The 20,712-nt window shown below is 35.4% G+C and overlaps 1 protein-coding gene across 1 annotated transcript in view; it reads left to right on the forward strand.

Annotated features, from left to right (window-relative positions):
- The window catches only part of LOC137404971 (uncharacterized), a 62,727-nt gene that overhangs the window by 17,005 nt on the left and 25,010 nt on the right, over positions 1–20,712 (forward strand). The window contains exons 6-10 of the mRNA XM_068091199.1: positions 2,005–2,175; positions 5,615–5,721; positions 9,458–9,563; positions 14,459–14,587; positions 18,259–18,385. Coding sequence (XP_067947300.1) covers positions 2,005–2,175; positions 5,615–5,721; positions 9,458–9,563; positions 14,459–14,587; positions 18,259–18,385 — 640 coding nt within the window. The remainder of the gene's footprint in view (positions 1–2,004; positions 2,176–5,614; positions 5,722–9,457; positions 9,564–14,458; positions 14,588–18,258; positions 18,386–20,712) is intronic.

Consider the following 20,712-nt stretch of genomic DNA (forward strand, 5'->3'; position numbering starts at 1 on the left):
TACCACGGTTGGGAGTAGGAGCTGATATTACGCCCTTTAGCAATTAGTGATCTTTCTGTGTCCTTGCCAGTGGAAGCGTGTGCTACGTGATCAAATCATGTTGCACTATGGGCACATAAAAGTGGCGAGTGCGGAGGATGCCGTCTACCAGCCAGTCAGGGAGGATGTACACACAAAGACCAGCTGAATCATCAGAACCATAGCTGAATTGGCTATCTAGGGTCGCCTCCTCCACGACAACCTGGAGTCGTTGAGCGACTGACTTTTGGAGTAGAAGTGCCAGCTACTAATCGACCAGCAACTCTGACCTGCTTTCCGCCTTGTCCTGAGCTCATCAGGACTGACTGGCTCGGGTGTTACGGTATCAGCTGACCAACTCTTACACAACCACCAGGAACGTCGGACTAGACAGCTCCTCTAGAATAGACACCACTGGCAGGAGTTGGTCCAATGAATTACTGACTTGATTAGGGTCAGGAGACCCAGGGATGCTGACCGGGGTTTCGCCAAGCAGGAGGTCCGTCATATTGAGCACGGCCGCCAACAGCATTAGCTCTGGGCCAGTTGATCTCTTTTTCTGGAAATGAGTTAAAGGCTTCCATGGCCTCTACTGGGGAAAGATTGTGATGACAGATCAATGGGCCCAGAGGCACGAGGAGGTAACTCAGAGAGATTACTGAGGTGAGACAAAGAGTTCGACCTGACCCCTCCTCGATGACCGGGAACGACGGAGCGATCGAACTGGCCATTGTCTCGGCCAGAAGTATATCCCTCGGTAGGGCCACCGAGTCGGCCACCAGGTTGGCCTCTGTGAGTGAGGGGCGGAGCTTGTTACCTCAAAGATGTATAAAAGGAGTACGGATGAGCCAAGACAGCAGAGCACCTGGCAGTCCCGTACAGCAGTTGGTTGTTGCTTATTGCGTATTATGCTCATTGAACTGTATACTTATGTATTTGGGAAATGTATACTTAGGATTGCACTCAAGTGGTTTGATTATTAGAGAAGCAGTAAAGATATGCCCATTTTCCATTGTGAACGAATAATTGTGCACATACTCATTACACCAGTTAAAATATCCATGCTTAAAGCACTTACGAAAGTACTATTGATTACTACTAGCACGCTTGAAGATCATGATTGTTTGAAAGATCATGATGTGTAACGTGATGATCACAAGCTGGCTTCACTTCTCTTATTGTGGTAAATATTTAGACAAGCTCAAGTTAATAGTTTAAGTTACTCAAATTAGCCAATTTGCTAATTTTGTCATTGGCTAATTAGTCAAATTAGCCTATGGCAACTACACTACCTGCCACTGTTTATAAGCTGTTTTTGATTATCCGTGTAATGTTGGGCATTGAGCTAGTATATCTACATGTATATCAGTGGTTTTTTAGTCAGAAACAGTTTTGCCTATATTATCATCCTTTTAGTACAGCATGTGCGTGTACAGCATGTGTATGTGCAGCATGTGCGTGTACAGCATGTGTATGTGCAGCATATGTGCAACATTTGCTTCTTCTATCACATCTCATACTTGTTGAAATGTACCTGATCAAATAAAAACTCTGTTGACTCAGCTGATGGCTTGCAGCTGAACTCATCAATCTTATCTTGATTTCCAAAGCTCATAACTCAACAATTGAAAAAGTATACTAGACAATATGCTTATAAGTACCTGAAGACAAAAAACAATCTTTACTTCAAAAAGAGCCATGTCTGTCCGTCCAAAGCCATGGTGGGATTCTGAGAAAAAAGAATGCATCACATGGGATTCAAACTGCCATTCAGCTTAACAGTTGGGCATGCTATTGCCTGCATTGACCACCATGCAGCATGTCAGAATAATGTGCTGATACCGATTACACATGACGATCTTCCTCAGCGCACGGCTGTCAATGTATTAGTATGTTATAAAACTACGGCGAAGTTGTGACGAGTTTTGAGGGGCTTTGGAACAGCAGATACGAAGGTTTTACTTGTTGCCTTTGAATGAATTTTAGATATCTTGGAAGTACTCAACCTACTGTGGCCAAAAACAACTGACTTTGAGCATATTAAAGATTACACCGACTTTGCTTCTGAATTGAAAGAGTTTCTAATGGCTTCTGAAGGAGAAGCGCATCGCTTAATTGGGCTCCAAAACATCAAGTCAGATGTTGAAAAGTATATAGGTGAGTACAGAACATATGATACTTATCGTAGGTATGTGGGATGTAATTTCACTATAAACATTGCATGTACAGTATAGCTGTTCTGATACAGACTGCAGGTACAAAAGGTATAACTGAGTATTTATACTGCATGTGTGTGTGTAGTAAGAAAATATACTCATTACAGTATATGGGTATATACTGTGTAGTAAGAAGGTACACTCATTATAGTATAAAGGTCTGTAACAAGGAGATATGCTAATCTATATATATCTCAAAGTATCTCTGTCACTCCAGCTATAGGTATTAAAATCTTGGAATAAAGAATCTGCACCGAAGAAGGTTTGATCTCGGACTCTCTCGTTTCCCAATCCAACACCATAACCATTAGGTCACAAAGATTGATTTCTTCACTAGCCAATATATGCCGCTATATGGGGGCAAATGAACAATGGCTTTGCTTACAACGCAGGGTGATTGCGGAACGTGAGACAAATCGCTCTCATTAAGAAGCTTACTAAAATCTTCCATTGGCAATGTGCCAGGCTAATAGCTAGTGGCAGGCAATTCATTACCTTTCACTGTTTGTAAGCTGAATTTTAATACCAGGCAGTGCCGGGAAGCACAGTTAGTTGTAGTATATAGGAGTAAGGAGATATAATTATTACAGTATATACTGTAGGTGGGTGGTAAGGAGATATACTTATTTCAGTATATTGGTGTGTAATAAAGCGCTATACTTGTTACAGTACGTAAGGTGTGTAGTAAGGAGATATAGTGTGTGGTAAAGAGATACTTATTACAGTACAGTGCACCCTCAGGATACGATTACCCTGATATATGATTTTTCATCTTACCAAGTGAAACATGAAACTATTTTCGCAACGCTTGAAAGAGATTTAATACCGATTTATCTCAGTTCAGCAATTCTTATGTTAAAACGGTAACCTTTTCTCTTTGAACCTAGTAGCAAGGTTGGAGTTGCGTTCTCTTCAAACAGAAGATCGGTGGTCAGACAACTTCTCTTAACCCATTAACAAACGTCCACATCATTACGAAAACTGCATCGTTCGGGCTTTTTTGCAGATTTAGGTTGAAAACTGTTTTAAACAGGTCTACTAAAAGTTATAGTATGGCGCCTTACAGTGCCTCACAGCCTTACAGTGCCTCACAGCCTTACAGTGCCTCACAGCCTTACAGTGCCTCACGTTCCTTACAGTGCCTCACGTTCCTTACAGTGCCTCGCGTTCCTTACAGTGCCTCACAGCCTTACAGTGCCTCACGTTCCTTACAGTGCCTCACAGCCTTACAGTGCCTCACAGCCTTACAGTGCCTCACAGCCTTACAGTGCCTCACAGCCTTACAGTGCCTCACAGCCTTACAGTGCCTCACAGCCTTACAGTGCCTCACAGCCTTACAGTGCCTCACAGCCTTACAGTGCCTCACAGCCTTACAGTGCCTCACAGCCTTACAGTGCCTCACGTTCCTTACAGTGCCTCGCGTTCCTTACAGTGCCTCGCGTTCCTTACAGTGCCTCACAGCCTTACAGTGCCTCACGTTCCTTACAGTGCCTCACAGCCTTACAGTGCCTCACAGCCTTACAGTGCCTCACGTTCCTTACAGTGCCTCACGTTCCTTACAGTGCCTCGCGTTCCTTACAGTGCCTCGCGTTCCTTACAGTGCCTCGCGTTCCTTACAGTGCCTCGCGTTCCTTACAGTGCCTCGCGTTCCTTACAGTGCCTCACAGCCTTACAGTGCCTCACAGCCTCACAGTGCCTCACAGCCTTACAGTGCCTCACGTTCCTTACAGTGCCTCGCGTTCCTTACAGTGCCTCACAGCCTTACAGTGCCTCACGTTCCTTACAGTGCCTCACAGCCTTACAGTGCCTCACGTTCCTTACAGTGCCTCGCGTTCCTTACAGTGCCTCGCGTTCCTTACAGTGCCTCACAGCCTTACAGTGCCTCACAGCCTTACAGTGCCTCGCGTTCCTTACAGTGCCTCGCGTTCCTTACAGTGCCTCGCGTTCCTTACAGTGCCTCACAGCCTTACAGTGCCTCACAGCCTTACAGTGCCTCACAGCCTTACAGTGCCTCACGTTCCTTACAGTGCCTCACAGCCTTACAGTGCCTCGCGTTCCTTACAGTGCCTCATGTTCCTTACAGTGCCTCACAGCCTTACAGTGCCTCGCGTTCCTTACAGTGCCTCGCGTTCCTTACAGTGCCTCACGTTCCTTACAGTGCCTCACGTTCCGTGTTCACAACTCGAGTTGTACAACTCGAGTTGTGCAACTCGAGTTGTGCAACTCGAGTTGTGAACACGGAACGCGAGTTTGTAAAAGTAAGGTGCAATATATTGGTATTACGGTAGCATGACCGTAGACCCGGTTATATTAACAATGGTACATCAATACTGATTAAGCTGAAATTTAGCTTCAAGTGCGTGTGTTTAGTAAGCCAAACATATTTGAGGTGAATTCAAAGTTTATGTTATACGTACATCTATTTTGAAATTAAGAACTCACTACGGTACGTGCTGTGCATGGTACATTATAATGTTACATTTTATTGCAGATCATACCCACTAAATACAATAAAGTTACTGCAGGTAACTATTGTTACTAAGATTAACATTTTATTTCCTTACTAATCTTTAATATGTACAGTGCAGTGCACTCTCAGGATAGGATTTTAATCTGTTGTAGGGTTGGATGTCGTATGGTGAAAAAATCGTATTAAACAGTATAAAAACCATCCTAATTATATAATGCAAAGATTCTTCGGTAAAAATCGTCAATATTTTCTATAAATGCTGTACATATTAAAAATTAGTAACAAAATAGTATGTTAACCACAGTAACTATAGTTTGTACAGTAATTTTATTATATTCAGTGATTATGATCTGCAATAAAATGTAATATTGTAATTTACCGTGTGCATACGTACCATAAATATTTCTTAACTTCAAGACAGACGTACATATAACATAAACGTTGAGTTCACCTCACATATTAGCTTACTAAACGCATGCACTTGAAGCTAAGTTTCCGTATGTATTTTGAAATATTTTACTGAGTTTCAACTTTTTATCACTAAAATTTTAGCGCTTATTAGTTTTTGTCTTCGCTTTTACTATAACTTTTAGCAGACCTGTTTACAACCTTTACCAACCTTATCAGGTAAAAAAGCCCGAACGATGACGTTTCTTAATGAAGTGGATTTTGTTAGCAGGTTAAGGGAAGTTGTCTGACTCACTGATCTTCTGTTTGAAGGGATTGCAACTCCAACTTTGCCACCGGCTTTAAAGGGAAAATGTTACCGTTTCACACACAAGAATGGTTGAACTGAGATAAATTGGTCGTCGCGTCTCTTTTAGGCGTTGTGAAAATATTTTCGATGTCTTTGTTCTTTTGGCGTATGTAATAAGCACAGTATAGTAAGGAGATATTCTCATTTGTCTAGAGATTGCCGAACTCTGTTTGAGATTGGATTCCACTCAACCGAGGATCTACCATCTAGATGACAGGAAGTTTGAGTATGACCTTTCCCTTCAAACTGCTCAACTGTTGGTGAGCATCATGGCCTTTCTTTTTAAATTTCAATCTAGTTTTTTAACATTTTATAAACTGTATCATGCAGGTCCTTAGCATTTGCGAACGTTCATCGTTTGTGTTTCTGCATAATTTTTTTTACACTGCAACAAGTTATTTATTGTTGAACTTGACATTGTTTCCCTTGTCATAGTCTATAATTCTCAGGGTTTGTTGCCTGTCATTCGTGTGTCCAGTGATAATATGGCGTCTAGGAAAAGTCTAGGAATGAATAGCCTGCTTCGCATTGAAATTGAACTCGTAACCTCCAGTTCTGCAGACAGGCGAGCTAACTAATACGCTACGCTGTCTATGCCGCACTATGGAATGATTGTGCACATACTCATTATACCAGTTATGACACACACTTAAAGTGTTTGTATAAATGCTATTGGTTTTTACTAGCACGCTTGAAGATCATGATTGTTTACTAGCACGCTTGTATTTGCTACTTGCACTATTTTTTGAAGGCTGCACCAACTCTAACCGAAGTCATCTTTTTATGTACACATGATAGTACCTCCTACACATGATAGTACCTCCTACACATGATAGTACCTCCTACACATGATAGTACCTCCTACACATGATAGTACTTCCTACACATGATAGTACCTCCTACACATGATAGTACCTCCTACACATGATAATACCTCCTACACATAATAGTACCTCCTACACATGATAGTACCTCCTACATACGATAGTACCTCCTATACACGATAGTACTTCCTACACATGATAGCACCTCCTACACATGATATTACCTACACATGTCCTCTATTATGTAAGAGTTGCCTTAGAAAAATAAATAAATAATATTTACATGTAGATTAATAAGTTTCACTTGCTTTTAACCCACAGGAAGAATTTCCATCAGGATGCTGGCTAAAATGAAGTCAAACTTCAGCATGTGAAGCTTGTTCGTTACGATATAACCAGATGCTCAAACTAAATAGTTCTTCAAATTTTGATTCGAGTGATTTGTTTTGGGATTTGTCTGCCCTATTTTCACATCAGTTTGGATGAAAGAGATTACGTAGATGTTCAGATTCACAAATATTCATGGACAATTCCTTTTATTGTTTTGTTCCTTATTTACTGAAGAGCTACCTGAACTTTCTAAGCAGTGTTAAGCAAACACTTCGGAACTTTACCATGATTTTGAAATTTTTTTTACAGATTTACATTCTTATAGATTAGTGCCTATACCATACTTATAGTTTAGTATTTATACCATACGTATAGGTTAGTGCTTATATCATACATATATGTTAGTGCTTATATCATACTTATATGTTAGTGCTTATATCATACATATAGGTTAGTGCTTATATCATACATATATGTTAGTGCTTATATCATACTTATATGTTAGTGCTTATATCATACATATAGGTTAGTGCTTATATCATACATATATGTTAGTGCTTATATCATACTTATATGTTAGTGCTTATATCATACATATATGTTAGTGCTTATATCATACTTATATGTTAGTGCTTATATCATGCTTATAGGTTAGCACTTATATCATACTTATAGGTTAGTGCTTATATCATACTTATATGTTAGTGCTTATATCATACTTATAGGTTAGTGCTTATATCATACTTATATCTTAGTGCTTATATCATACTTATATGTTAGTGCTTATATCATACTTATAGGTTAGTGCTTATATCATACTTATAGGTTAGTGCTTATATCATACTTATATGTTAGTGCTTATATCATACTTATAGGTTAGTGCTTATATCATACTTATATGTTAGTGCTTATATCATACTTATAGGTTAGTGCTTATATCATACTTATATGTTAGTGCTTATATCATACTTATATGTTAGTGTTATATCATACTTATATGTTAGTGCTTATATCATACTTATATGTTAGTGCTTATATCATACTTATATGTTAGTGCTTATATCATACTTATATGTTAGTGCTTATATCATACTTATATGTTAGTGCTTATATCATACTTATATGTTAGTGCTTATATCATACTTATATGTTAGTGTTATATCATACTTATATGTTAGTGCTTATATCATACTTATATGTTAGTGCTTATATCATACTTATATGTTAGTGCTTATATCATACTTATATGTTAGTGCTTATATCATACTTATATGTTAGTGCTTATATCATACTTATATGTTAGTGCTTATATCATACTTATATGTTAGTGTTATATCATACTTATATGTTAGTGCTTATATCATACTTATATGTTAGTGCTTATATCATACTTATATGTTAGTGCTTATATCATACTTATATGTTAGTGCTTATATCATACTTATATGTTAGTGCTTATATCATACTTATATGTTAGTGCTTATATCATACTTATAGGTTAGTGCTTATATCATACTTATATGTTAGTGCTTATATCATACTTATATGTTAGTGTTATATCATACTTATATGTTAGTGCTTATATCATACTTATATGTTAGTGCTTATATCATACTTATATGTTAGTGCTTATATCATACTTATATGTTAGTGCTTATATCATACTTATATGTTAGTGCTTATATCATACTTATATGTTAGTGCTTATATCATACTTATATGTTAGTGTTATATCATACTTATATGTTAGTGCTTATATCATACTTATATGTTAGTGCTTATATCATACTTATATGTTAGTGCTTATATCATACTTATATGTTAGTGCTTATATCATACTTATATGTTAGTGCTTATATCATACTTATATGTTAGTGCTTATATCATACTTATATGTTAGTGTTATATCATACTTATATGTTAGTGCTTATATCATACTTATATGTTAGTGCTTATATCATACTTATATGTTAGTGCTTATATCATACTTATATGTTAGTGCTTATATCATACTTATATGTTAGTGCTTATATCATACTTATATGTTAGTGCTTATATCATACTTATATGTTAGTGCTTATATCATACTTATATGTTAGTGCTTATATCATACTTATAGGTTAGTGCTTATATCATACTTATATGTTAGTGCTTATATCATACTTATATGTTAGTGCTTATATCATACTTATATGTTAGTGCTTATATCATACTTATATGTTAGTGCTTATATCATACTTATATGTTAGTGCTTATATCATACTTATATGTTAGTGCTTATATCATACTTATATGTTAGTGCTTATATCATACTTATATGTTAGTGCTTATATCATACTTATATGTTAGTGCTTATATCATACATATATGTTAGTGTTATATCATACTTATATGTTAGTGCTTATATCATACTTATATGTTAGTGCTTATATCATACTTATATGTTAGTGTTATATCATACTTATATGTTAGTGCTTATATCATACTTATATGTTAGTGCTTATATCATACTTATATGTTAGTGCTTATATCATACTTATATGTTAGTGCTTATATCATACTTATATGTTAGTGCTTATATCATACTTATATGTTAGTGCTTATATCATACTTATAGGTTAGTGCTTATATCATACTTATATGTTAGGTTACTAATAAATGGTGGACTAATGCTAAAGATTATTGAGGAGGGGCACTAGTAGCACTCACCTCCCAATTATTGCCATTGGTTTTACTTGGCAATGCAAGACTTGGAGGTTTCTTTAATTAGTCTCTTTAGATTAATTTGTTCCTCATTTTTAGATCACATCTGATGCAAACACTCTTGTTATCTTCATTTCAGGAACTCTATATTTCATCATCAAAACCTGAAGATTATATAGCCTACAATCATCCTTTGGAAAACGAACAAGTGGCCAACTGTCAAGCTTGCCTTCTGTGCCCCCAAGGTGAGGGTGTGTCTAATAGTTGTGTTGTCTGTGTCCCCTAAGGTGAGGGTGTGTCTAATAGTTGTGTTCTCTGTGTCCCTTAGGTGAGGATGTGTCTAATAGTTGTGTTCTCTGTGTTCCCCAAGGTGAGGGTGTGTCTAATAGTTGTGTTCTCTGCATCCCCAAGGTGAGGGTGTGTCTAATAGTTGTGTTCTCTGCATCCCCAAGGTGAGGGTGTGTCTAATAGTTGTGTTCTCTGCGTCCCCCAAGGTGAGGGTGTGTCTAATAGTTGTGTTCTCTGCATCCCCAAGGTGAGGGTGTGTCTAATAGTTGTGTTCTCTGCATCCCCAAGGTGAGGGTGTGTCTAATAGTTGTGTTCTCTGCGTCCCCAAGGTGAGGGTGTGTTTAATAGTTGTGTTCTCTGCATCCCCAAGGCGAGGGTGTGTCTAATAGTTTTGTTCTCTGGGTCCCTGAGGTGAGGATGTGTCTGGCAGCTGTGTTTACTCCGTTCTCGAGGTGAGGGTGTGTCTAATAGTTGGGTCCACTGTGTCCTAAGTTGAGGCTTCGTATATTCATGGCAACTGTATCTATTATTTCTCCAAGGGGAAAGTATATCTGGTAGTAGAGTCTACTGTGTCTCCAAAGTAAAGATATATCTGGCAGTTGTGCCTAATATATTCTCGAGGTGAGGGCATAGCTAACAGTTTTGGCTAGCGTGTTCTTAAGATGCTATCTAACGGTTGCATCCACTCTGTTGGGTGTGTTTTGTCCTCAAGGTAAGCACATACTCAACAAATTTATACGCTGTGTTCCACAGGTCCACATTTGTTTGCCTATGTTATCCAATTCTCTCCCAACTAATAGCGAACTAACAACTATAGCTTGTATATCTGCTTAAAGTTCATTTTTAGTGCTCTCTGTATGAATCTTAGCTAGAATCTAGCGTTCCAAAGCTTATAGCATGCGCATGCATATAATGTGTATAGTGTATAAATTTTACATGCATGTATATACTGTATATATTTTATGTACATGTATTTAGCGTATATACTGTATATACTTGTATGTACACTATATAAAGCATATACTCTATATCAATTTATATACTGTATATATTGTACATACATTCATATGCAGTTATACTTTGACATACAGGCTTACTCTGTTTTGGGACTGAGCTCATGTCAATGTGCTCATATCTCATTGCAATAACTTCCATGAAAAATAATTAAATACAAATTCATTTATTCCCATACTATGAGAAAACATGTAAAAACTGGATAGTATGATTAATTGTTAATCGAGTTAATTGTTTTAACTCACTAACTACTAACTACGCTCACAAAACAAAACAATTGCCTATCTATGTAGTGGTTATGATCTGCAATATAATGTAACAATGCTATAATGTACAGTACTGCATGGAGTTTTTATCTTCGAGACAGACGTAGTGGCTAACGGCGGTGTGAGAGAGATTTGTCAGCAATGCGTTTGGTGCACTAGACTTTTGTGATGCTACGTAACATAAAAAACTTTGAGTTTAACTTAAATGAATTTAGCTCACTAAAACACTTGGCAATTTAGTGTCTATCGAGAACTTTTTCGTATGCTCGTATCTCAAAAGTTTTTTGTATCTCAAGACAGTTACTTGATCGAATCTTTGCTCATGTCTCAATTTTTTCATATGTTGGGCACTTGTATTTTGAGGTATGACTGTACTGTATATACTGCATATATAGCGTGTTCATGTAAATAGTGTATCTACTGTGTATACACGTATATGCACTATATAAAGTATATACTGTATATTCACGTATATGCACTATATACATGTAAAGGATCTGCTGTATATACACGTATAGGCACTATATATAGTATATACTGTGTATACACGTATATGCACTATATAAAGTATATCCCGTATATTTACGTATATGCACTATATAAAATATCTACTGTATATACACGTATATACACTATATAAAGTATAGACTGTATATTCACGAATATGCACTATATAAAGTATCTACTGTATATACACGTATATGCACTATATAAAGTATCTACTGTATATACACGTATATGCACTATATAAAGTTTCTACTGTATATACATGTACAAGGTGAATGCCCGGCGTTGCCCTGGTAATGAAAGTCCTCACACAAAACACTTATTTTTATTTTGACATATAACAACAGTTACCGTTTCAACTTTCAAACTTCATATAATGAAAAATGTGATTTGTGCAGTTTATATTAATTAGGTAAGAGAAAAGACAAAACAACTGTAAAGGTTTTTAAACTTTGTCAAACTTTGTGTAACTTTCAAACTTCATATCCGGATGAAAATCTTTTGTGCAGGTCAAATAAATCAAGAAACAAAATGAAACAACTGTAATAGTGTTTAAATGTAAATGTGAAATAATTAGCGAGTAATAGCTAAATTGAGCTTTTACTGTTTTACCAATTGAACCTTACGAAAAACTGGGAATAGAAGTTCATGGAAACAAAAAAAGAAAAAAAAGCATCTTGTTTCATAGAGTTATTAGAGTTTTAATGAATACGTCATTTAGCATGTGCAATCTAGAAAAACGTATAAGATTTGGGATAAGAGTGTTAGAGCAGCGTAGCTTGGTGGCTAAATGCACAGTTTGAAACTTGCCCATTGCGATCTTCATGAGTTCAAATCCAGCAGAATGTGAGCTTTCAATTCCAATATTTTAATAGCTGCATAAACTGAACTACATACACACAGACTGAGATTTATATAGATATACTGTTTATATTGCATGTATTTGTATATAGTGTACATGCATGTATTTTCACTACATACACTATATACATTTTTATGCTGTATATATTGTACATCTATATAAATTTCAAAGTTTGTTGTCTGTCCAGTTATGGCGATAACGTATTAGCAATAAAAAATTACCTTCGCACTGGATTTGAACTCACAATATGCAAATTGCAAGTTTACTAACAATCGCGCATAACCACAAGGCTAAGCTCTTGTCATTGGCTAAGTTCTTGTCATTCCCACCACAGTATATATATCCTTTTCGCACTTGCACAAGTTAAATGATTAATTAATACAGTGCAGGCTCAGGTCACAATGCCCCTGTTGTAAGAATTTGTTTGCCTCACTATGTGGAACATGTCTTTCCCATTTTACCCATACAGGGACAAATGTTTTTCGACTTTGTCCTGCCATACGATATCAACCAAAACTTTTTTCGAAAGTAAAAATTGGCTGTCGGTGTACTGATTATGACGAAATAATAAAATGTGAATATGCCATTCGCAGAAATCCCTCACACAACACCTAAAAGAGATTGTACGCTAGCTCTCTCTCAGTTCAGCCTTATTTGTTATAAGTTATAGTCAAATTGAGTATGAAAACAGATGAGTGGTAAAATTTTAACCTATGACAAAGTTGAAGTTCAGTTTGGTAAAATGCATACTGAAATAGCTTCAAGCATGTGTTTAGCAAGCTAAATTCATGCTATAGAGTTATATTCAACATTTATGTTATACGTCTATCTCAAAGGTAAATACTTCCCATGGTACGGACTGCACATAGTACATTGTAATGTTACATTTTCTTGCAGATAATAACCACTAAATACACTAAAGTTGCTGTAGATAACTGTAGTTACAAAAGTTAACATATTGTTAACATATTGTTCTGTTACTAATTTTTAACATGTACACGTATATAAACTTTTGATTAAGTTCACGAAGTCCTGTTTGCATTAAATAATTACTATTGATTTCTCTACCACTATATTCGATATATTCGTTTGATGAGGCCAACACTGAAATGATTTAAAATCTTATAATTGTATACCAAATAGTTTTTCAATGTAATTGTAGCAAAGCCGACTTTATCTAGCCATTACTTGCTAATTATTTGACATTTACATTTAAACACTTTTTCAGTTTTCCTATTTTTTCTCTTAGTTTATTCGAACTGCACTGAACACTTTTCTCATGATATGAAGTTTGAAAGTTAAAATGTTTACTGTGGTTAAATAAAAACAAATTTTCTGCTTAAAGACGTTTTTTATTACCCAGGCAACGCCGGACAGTTAACTAGTACACATATGTACGCTATATATTGTACATACATGTATAGCTTGTACATACATATTGTACATGTATGTACAATATATAGCGTAAATGTATCTACGGTATACATTGTACACGCGCAGTATATACTATGCAGATTTGTGCCTCCACAAGCTTCATGGCCGTGAAAGCGAATTATTTTCCCTTCTGTAAGTACAAGCTGCTCAGTGCTTGTGGCTAAATATGTATGTGCTTCAGGCAGTTTGCCTGAATTTTCTCTAAGAGGTTTTATTCAAAATTTGAAATTACTGTTTTTTCAGAAACATTTTTTTTTGCTAATTAAAAAAAATTATTTCATTACAAATAATATGAAAGTTTTTAAAAATCTATTTTAGATATTGTAGGATTTCAAGGTAAAAATATGTAAAGGCCTTTTGGTAGTTCAAGATGCGTGTTAAAAGTTCTATGACCATTCATATCATGGAAATAGTAAATAAACAATCGTAGTACTGTTGTTACTTTGATGCGTCCAATAAGAAACAAGAGGTGTGGCACTATGTTTTCAGGAGAATAGGTTAAACTTTTTTCGATGATATTATGATAGAATGTACCGATTTGTTTGTAGATCACAATTTTTAGCAAAAAAAGATCATTTTTGTTCTTGATTGGCAAAAAATACTGTATCAATTTGTGGACTGCTTAAAGCATTGTGGGATTTAAAGTTTATTAGTTATTAATTTACAGATGACCTACTGATGACCTTTCTTTGTTTGCAATGCTATGTTTTTTTTCTGTTTCACATCAGCTAAAATAGTTTTGCAATTTTTATTACAATTTTAATTTCAGAGATGAAAACTAAAGTGCACAATGAGATGAGATGTACAGATATTTGTGAGCTCTACTGCTTTCAGTGCTACATCAATAGAGAAAGATTGTTCTGCCCCAAATGTGATGAGACTGCGAGTGCCTCTCTAGGTAGGTTGCAGATGATGTGTGCTGCTTTAGGAATGTACAAGGGAAACACAGCTAGTATTACTTTTAGATATATGATAGAGATGATACAGCTAGTACTACTTTAGGTATATGATAAAGATGATACAGCTAGTACTACTTTAGGTATATGATAGAGATGATACAGCTAGTACTACTTTAGGTATATGATAGAGATGATACAGCTAGTATTAGCTTTAGGTATATGATAGAGATGATACAGCTAGTACTACTTTAGGTATATGATAAAGATGATACAGCTAGTATTACTTTAGGTATATGATAGAGATGATACAGCTAGTATTTCTTTAGGTATATGATAGAGATTATACAGTTAGTACTACTTTAGGTATATGATAGAGATGATACAGTTAGTACTACTTTAGGTATATGATAGAGATGATACAACTAGTACTACTTTAGGTATATGATAGAGATGATACAGCTAGTATTACTTTAGGTATATGATAAAGATGATACAGCTAGTACTACTTTAGGTATATGATAGAGATGATACAGCTAGTACTACTTTAGGTATATGATAGAGATGATACAGCTAGTATTACTTTAAGTATATGATAGAGATGATACAGCTAGTACTACTTTAGGTATATGATAGAGATGATACAGCTAGTATTAGCTTTAGGTATATGATAGAGATGATATAGCTAGTACTACTTTAGGTATATGATAGAGATGATACAGCTAGTACTACTTTAGGTATATGATAAAGATGATACAGCTAGTATTACTTTAGGTATATGATAGAGATGATACAGCTAGTACTACTTTAGGTATATGATAGAGATGATACAGCTAGTATTACTTTAGGTATATGATAAAGATGATACAGCTAGTACTACTTTAGGTATATGATAGAGATGATACAGCTAGTACTACTTTAGGTATATGATAGAGATGATACAGCTAGTATTACTTTAAGTATATGATAGAGATGATACAGCTAGTACTACTTTAGGTATATGATAGAGATGATACAGCTAGTATTAGCTTTAGGTATATGATAGAGATGGTATAGCTAGTACTACTTTAGGTATATGATAGAGAGGATACAGCTAGTACTACTTTAGGTATATGATAGAGATGATACAGCTAGTATTACTTTAGGTGTATGATAGAGATGATATAGCTAGTACTACTTTAGGTATATGATAGAGATGATACAGCTAGTATTAGCTTTAGGTATATGATAGAGATGATATAGCTAGTACTACTTTAGGTATATGATAGAGATGATACAGCTAGTATTACTTTAAGTATATGATAGAGATGATACAGCTAGTACTACTTTAGGTATATGATAGAGATGATACAGCTAGTATTAGCTTTAGGTATATGATAGAGATGATATAGCTAGTACTACTTTAGGTATATGATAGAGATGATACAGCTAGTACTACTTTAGGTATATGATAGAGATGATACAGCTAGTATTACTTTAGGTGTATGATAGAGATGATATAGCTAGTACTACTTTAGGTATATGATAGAGATGATACAGCTAGTATTACTTTAGGTATATGATAGAGATGATACAGCTAGTACTACTTTAGGTATATGATAGAGATGATACAACTAGTACTACTTTAGGTATATGATAGAGATTATACAGCTAGTACTACTTTAGGTATATGATAGAGATGATACAGCTAGTACTACTTTAGTTATATGATAGAGATGCTACAGCTAGTATTACTTTAGGTATATGATGGAGATGGTACAGCTAGTATTACTTTAGGTATATGATAGAGATGATACAGCTAGTATTAGCTTTAGGTATATGATAGAGATGATATAGCTAGTACTACTTTAGGTATATGATAGAGATGATACAGCTAGTACTACTTTAGGTATATGATAGAGATGATACAGCTAGTACTACTTTAGGTATATGATAGAGATGATACAGCTAGTATTACTTTAGGTATATGATAGAGATGATACAGTTAGTACTACTTAAGGTATATGATAGAGATGATAACTATTATTACTTTAGGTATATATGATGGAGATGATACAACTAGTACTACTTTAGGTATACGATAGAGATGATACAGCTAGTACTACTTTAGGTATATGATAGAAATGATACAGCTAGTATTACGACGAGAACATTTTTTTTATTTTGCTCCAGTTTGCAGAAAACTTCCAGACGCGTGAATGCTCATACTTGCTTTCTGTTAAAGATCGCTATCAAAACCATTCTACATTCAACACAACCAACTTTCAAACTGTGTATATTACACAGCAGCTTGCCATTTTGCTTCTAATATTGCATTTCAGAGATATAATAAACATATTTCCTTATTGCTGTTGTTAAATTACATACATTACATTAGGTTAGGCCTACAGCTTTAATTAATATTTATTTTATTGTTGTAAAACATAGGTTTGAGATAGTAGTAGATTATATGTGAGTTTTTCACAACCTTTTGTTTTGCATAATTGACTTTTTGAATTTAATTTCAAAACAACTTGACAACTACCATAGACATACAACTTCCCAGAACACCATGTTGTGGCCGACGCAGTGGCCGGCGTGTCTCTCAATTAACACAGCTCAATAGGAGGATAAATAGAAGGTCCTCACAACAACCATCAACATCAAATGCTAATGTTCAACAACACGCTACTCAAATTAATAACAACAACTCATCTGATTCAAAGAATTCTTTAGTAGATGTTGTAGGCGATGTAAATGACATGGACTTGGCAGCCCCTTTGTTTCCAGATGATGATCATGATTTTATGGACATGATTGACCATGAAAATATTGCACAAAACAATATTGCTCCTCCCAATGGTGCCCCCTTCATCATATTCCTCATTTTCAATCTTTAGATTATCCTGATTTTCAAGAACTGCGTAACAACCTTCTAGGCAGACTTGACAACAACATATAACAGCTCACATGTACTGGATGTAATTAGAAACATTTACACTATACTCTGTCAATTCCTGCTGACAACTACGTACTTTTTCAACAACCAGCACTACCATTTCTTTTTTTCATTATCAGTTATTCCATTATCAGGCCGTGGACTGTATGACAGGGGAACTTCTAGTTTTTTTAAAATCGAATAATTATTCTTATAATTAAATATTTTTGCAAGATATTAAAAACGGAAAAATGTTAGAAACCTTTGGCAATTAAACAATGCTATGGACTGGTGAAATGAACACATTTTTCTCATGAAATGCGCGCTGCTTAATAGTTCTACTATCTGTCGCACAGCTTTATTGGTGTATCGTTGGCCGGTCTTAGTACGATTAAAAAAATCTTTTCAAGTGTTTTATTGCGATTTCAGGCCAAATTAATCTGTCTATTTGTGTATGTTCCGATCAGATAGATAAGGTTTAGGATATTGTCTACAAATAATAAAGACTTGGTAACATATTTAAATAGATTTATATGTGTTTTGTATCGTTATTATACTTAAACGACTCCATTGAAAAATGGTTAATTTTATTGATGAGATTTCGGTACAAGGGTTTGCGACGGTGTCGATGAATAATTTTCGGGAGTTGTGTGCACATAGGCATTTATCATAAAGCTCCCAAACACTCACTTCGGTCATGTTTGGTCGTGGGATCATTTATAATGGTTGGAATGACTTCCCATTAATGGTTTTTAGGACATCATTCTAGTTATGCTGTGCTTTTCTATGGAGAAAACTTCAATTCAACCAAGAAAGATGATTTTCAGGAAAGCGCTGAAATGGTTAAGAGAACATTACGGCACAAGTTGATATGTGGCATTCGGTAAGATTACTTGTTTGTTGTTATTGCTTTTAATGCTGGTCGACATATTGCTTTTAATGCTGGTCGACATATTGCTTTTAATGCTGGTCGACATATTGCTTTTAATGCTGGTCGACATATTGCTTTTAATGCTGGTCGACATATTGCTTTTAATGCTGGTCGACATATTGCTTTTAATGCTGGTCGACATATTGCTTTTAATGCTGGTCGACATATTGCTTTTAATGCCGGTCGACATATTGCTTTTAATGCCGGTCGACATATTGCTTTTAATGCCGGTCGACATATTGCTTTTAATGCCGGTCGACATATTGCTTTTAATGCCGGTCCACATATTGCTTTTAATGCTGGTCCACATATTGCTTTTAATGCTGGTCGACATATTGCTTTTAATGCTGGTCGACATATTGCTTTTAATGCTGGTCGACATATTGCTTTTAATGCTGGTCGACATATTGCTTTTAATGCTGGTCGACGTATTGCTTTTAATGCTGGTCGACGTATTGCTTTTAATGCTGGTCGACGTATTGCTTTTAATGCTGGTCGACGTATTGCTTTTAATGCTGGTCGACATATTGCTTTTAATGCTGGTCGACATATTGCTTTTAATGCTGGTCGACATATTGCTTTTAATGCTGGTCGACATATTGCTTTTAATGCTGGTCGACATATTGCTTTTAATGCTGGTCGACATATTGCTTTTAATGCTGGTCGACATATTGCTTTTAATGCTGGTCGACATATTGCTTTTAATGCTAGTCGACATATTGCTTTTAATGCTGGTCGACATATTGCTTTTAATGCTGGTCGACATATTGCTTTTAATGCTGGTCCACACATTGCTTTTAATGCTGGTCCACATATTGCTTTTAATGCTGGTCCACATATTGCTTTTAATGCTGGTCCACATATTGCTTTTAATGCTGGTCGACATTATATTGCTCTTATTGATATTGATCTTCTTTTCTTCTCCATTATGTATTTTTAGACCTGTGTTTGTCTTTGGTGTCATTTTTTTGACATTTTCTCGCTGCATCGTTAAAAATGCAACTTATCGCTAAGGATAAAGAGCAATCTTTAACTCAATCTAATCAGTTGCATCGTATTTACTATGTTGAATAGCATTAATATTATTTTTACATGTTTTTATATGTGTCTCAGACTACACCAATCGGGAAAGCCGCTAAAGTCACATTTGCTAATAATTTGTTTAGGCAATTGAAAGCAATTCGTTTGTGATGATCAACTTGTGCAAGGACTGCTTTGACAGCTCAGTTATGACAAAATATTTTCATGTTTTGGAATAATTTCGTACATTTTGTGATTTTGGCCAAAACTTTTGGCATGTCAGGCCATAGCTGATGGCAATTGACAGCCTGACAGTTGACAGCGTTGGTCTATCCAGCTGAATGTCTTGAGTTCAAGTTCAATACAACGTAATATTTTATCTTAAACCATAACTGTCACGTACAACTTTTATCGTATTTACTAGGTAAGTCAGACACGCTGATTCCGATTTTGTACTCAAAATAAAGATTAGTCCACTAACTTTCAGAGTAATGAAGGCTTTTTTACAGCGTTTTAATATTGGTCTCGAAAACAACACGATCGGCACAACAAGCTCCGCCCATAAATACGTGACGTAACCTAGCTTTTTAGGAACAGAAGTTACGTAGGGATGTTCAGACCGATTTAGAATAATACAGATGGGTGTTTTAAAATCCATTAATATATAAATTCAGCCTTAAAAATAATCTCAGTCTTTTCTGAAAGGTAGATTAGCTATTTAGCATTGCATATTTAAAAAAGTGCAATAACAACGCCAGCTTGTGATAAAATCGCGCTTTTTGAGCTCATTTTTCTTGGCGTCCAGCCTATTTAAACATCATGTAACAAGCTACGAGCAATTTTAAATAGTTTATATGCCTTTCATAAAAGACTGCGATTATTTTACAGGCTGGATTTAGATAATACTGGGTTTTAAGACACCCATCTCTATTATTCTAAATCAGACTAAACATTCTTAACTTCCGTTCTTGAAAAAGCAAGGTTTTGTCACCTATTTATGGGCGGAGCTTGTAATACCGATTGTGTTGTTTTCAAAACGGATATTGAAACGCTTTAAAAAAGCTTAAATGACTTTGAAGGTTAGTGGACCAAACTTTATTTTGAGTACAAAATCGGAATCAGCATGGCTGATTTACCTAGAAACTACGATAAAAGTTGTACGTGACAGTTATGGTTTAACCTCTAACCTTTGCTTTAGATAGGTGAACAGACAGACAAGTACCGTCCTTATCATAGTAAAGATTTATAAACTTTTTAAA

Source organism: Watersipora subatra, chromosome 9, assembly GCF_963576615.1.
Source record: "Watersipora subatra chromosome 9, tzWatSuba1.1, whole genome shotgun sequence".
Lineage (NCBI taxonomy): Eukaryota > Metazoa > Bryozoa > Gymnolaemata > Cheilostomatida > Watersiporidae > Watersipora > Watersipora subatra.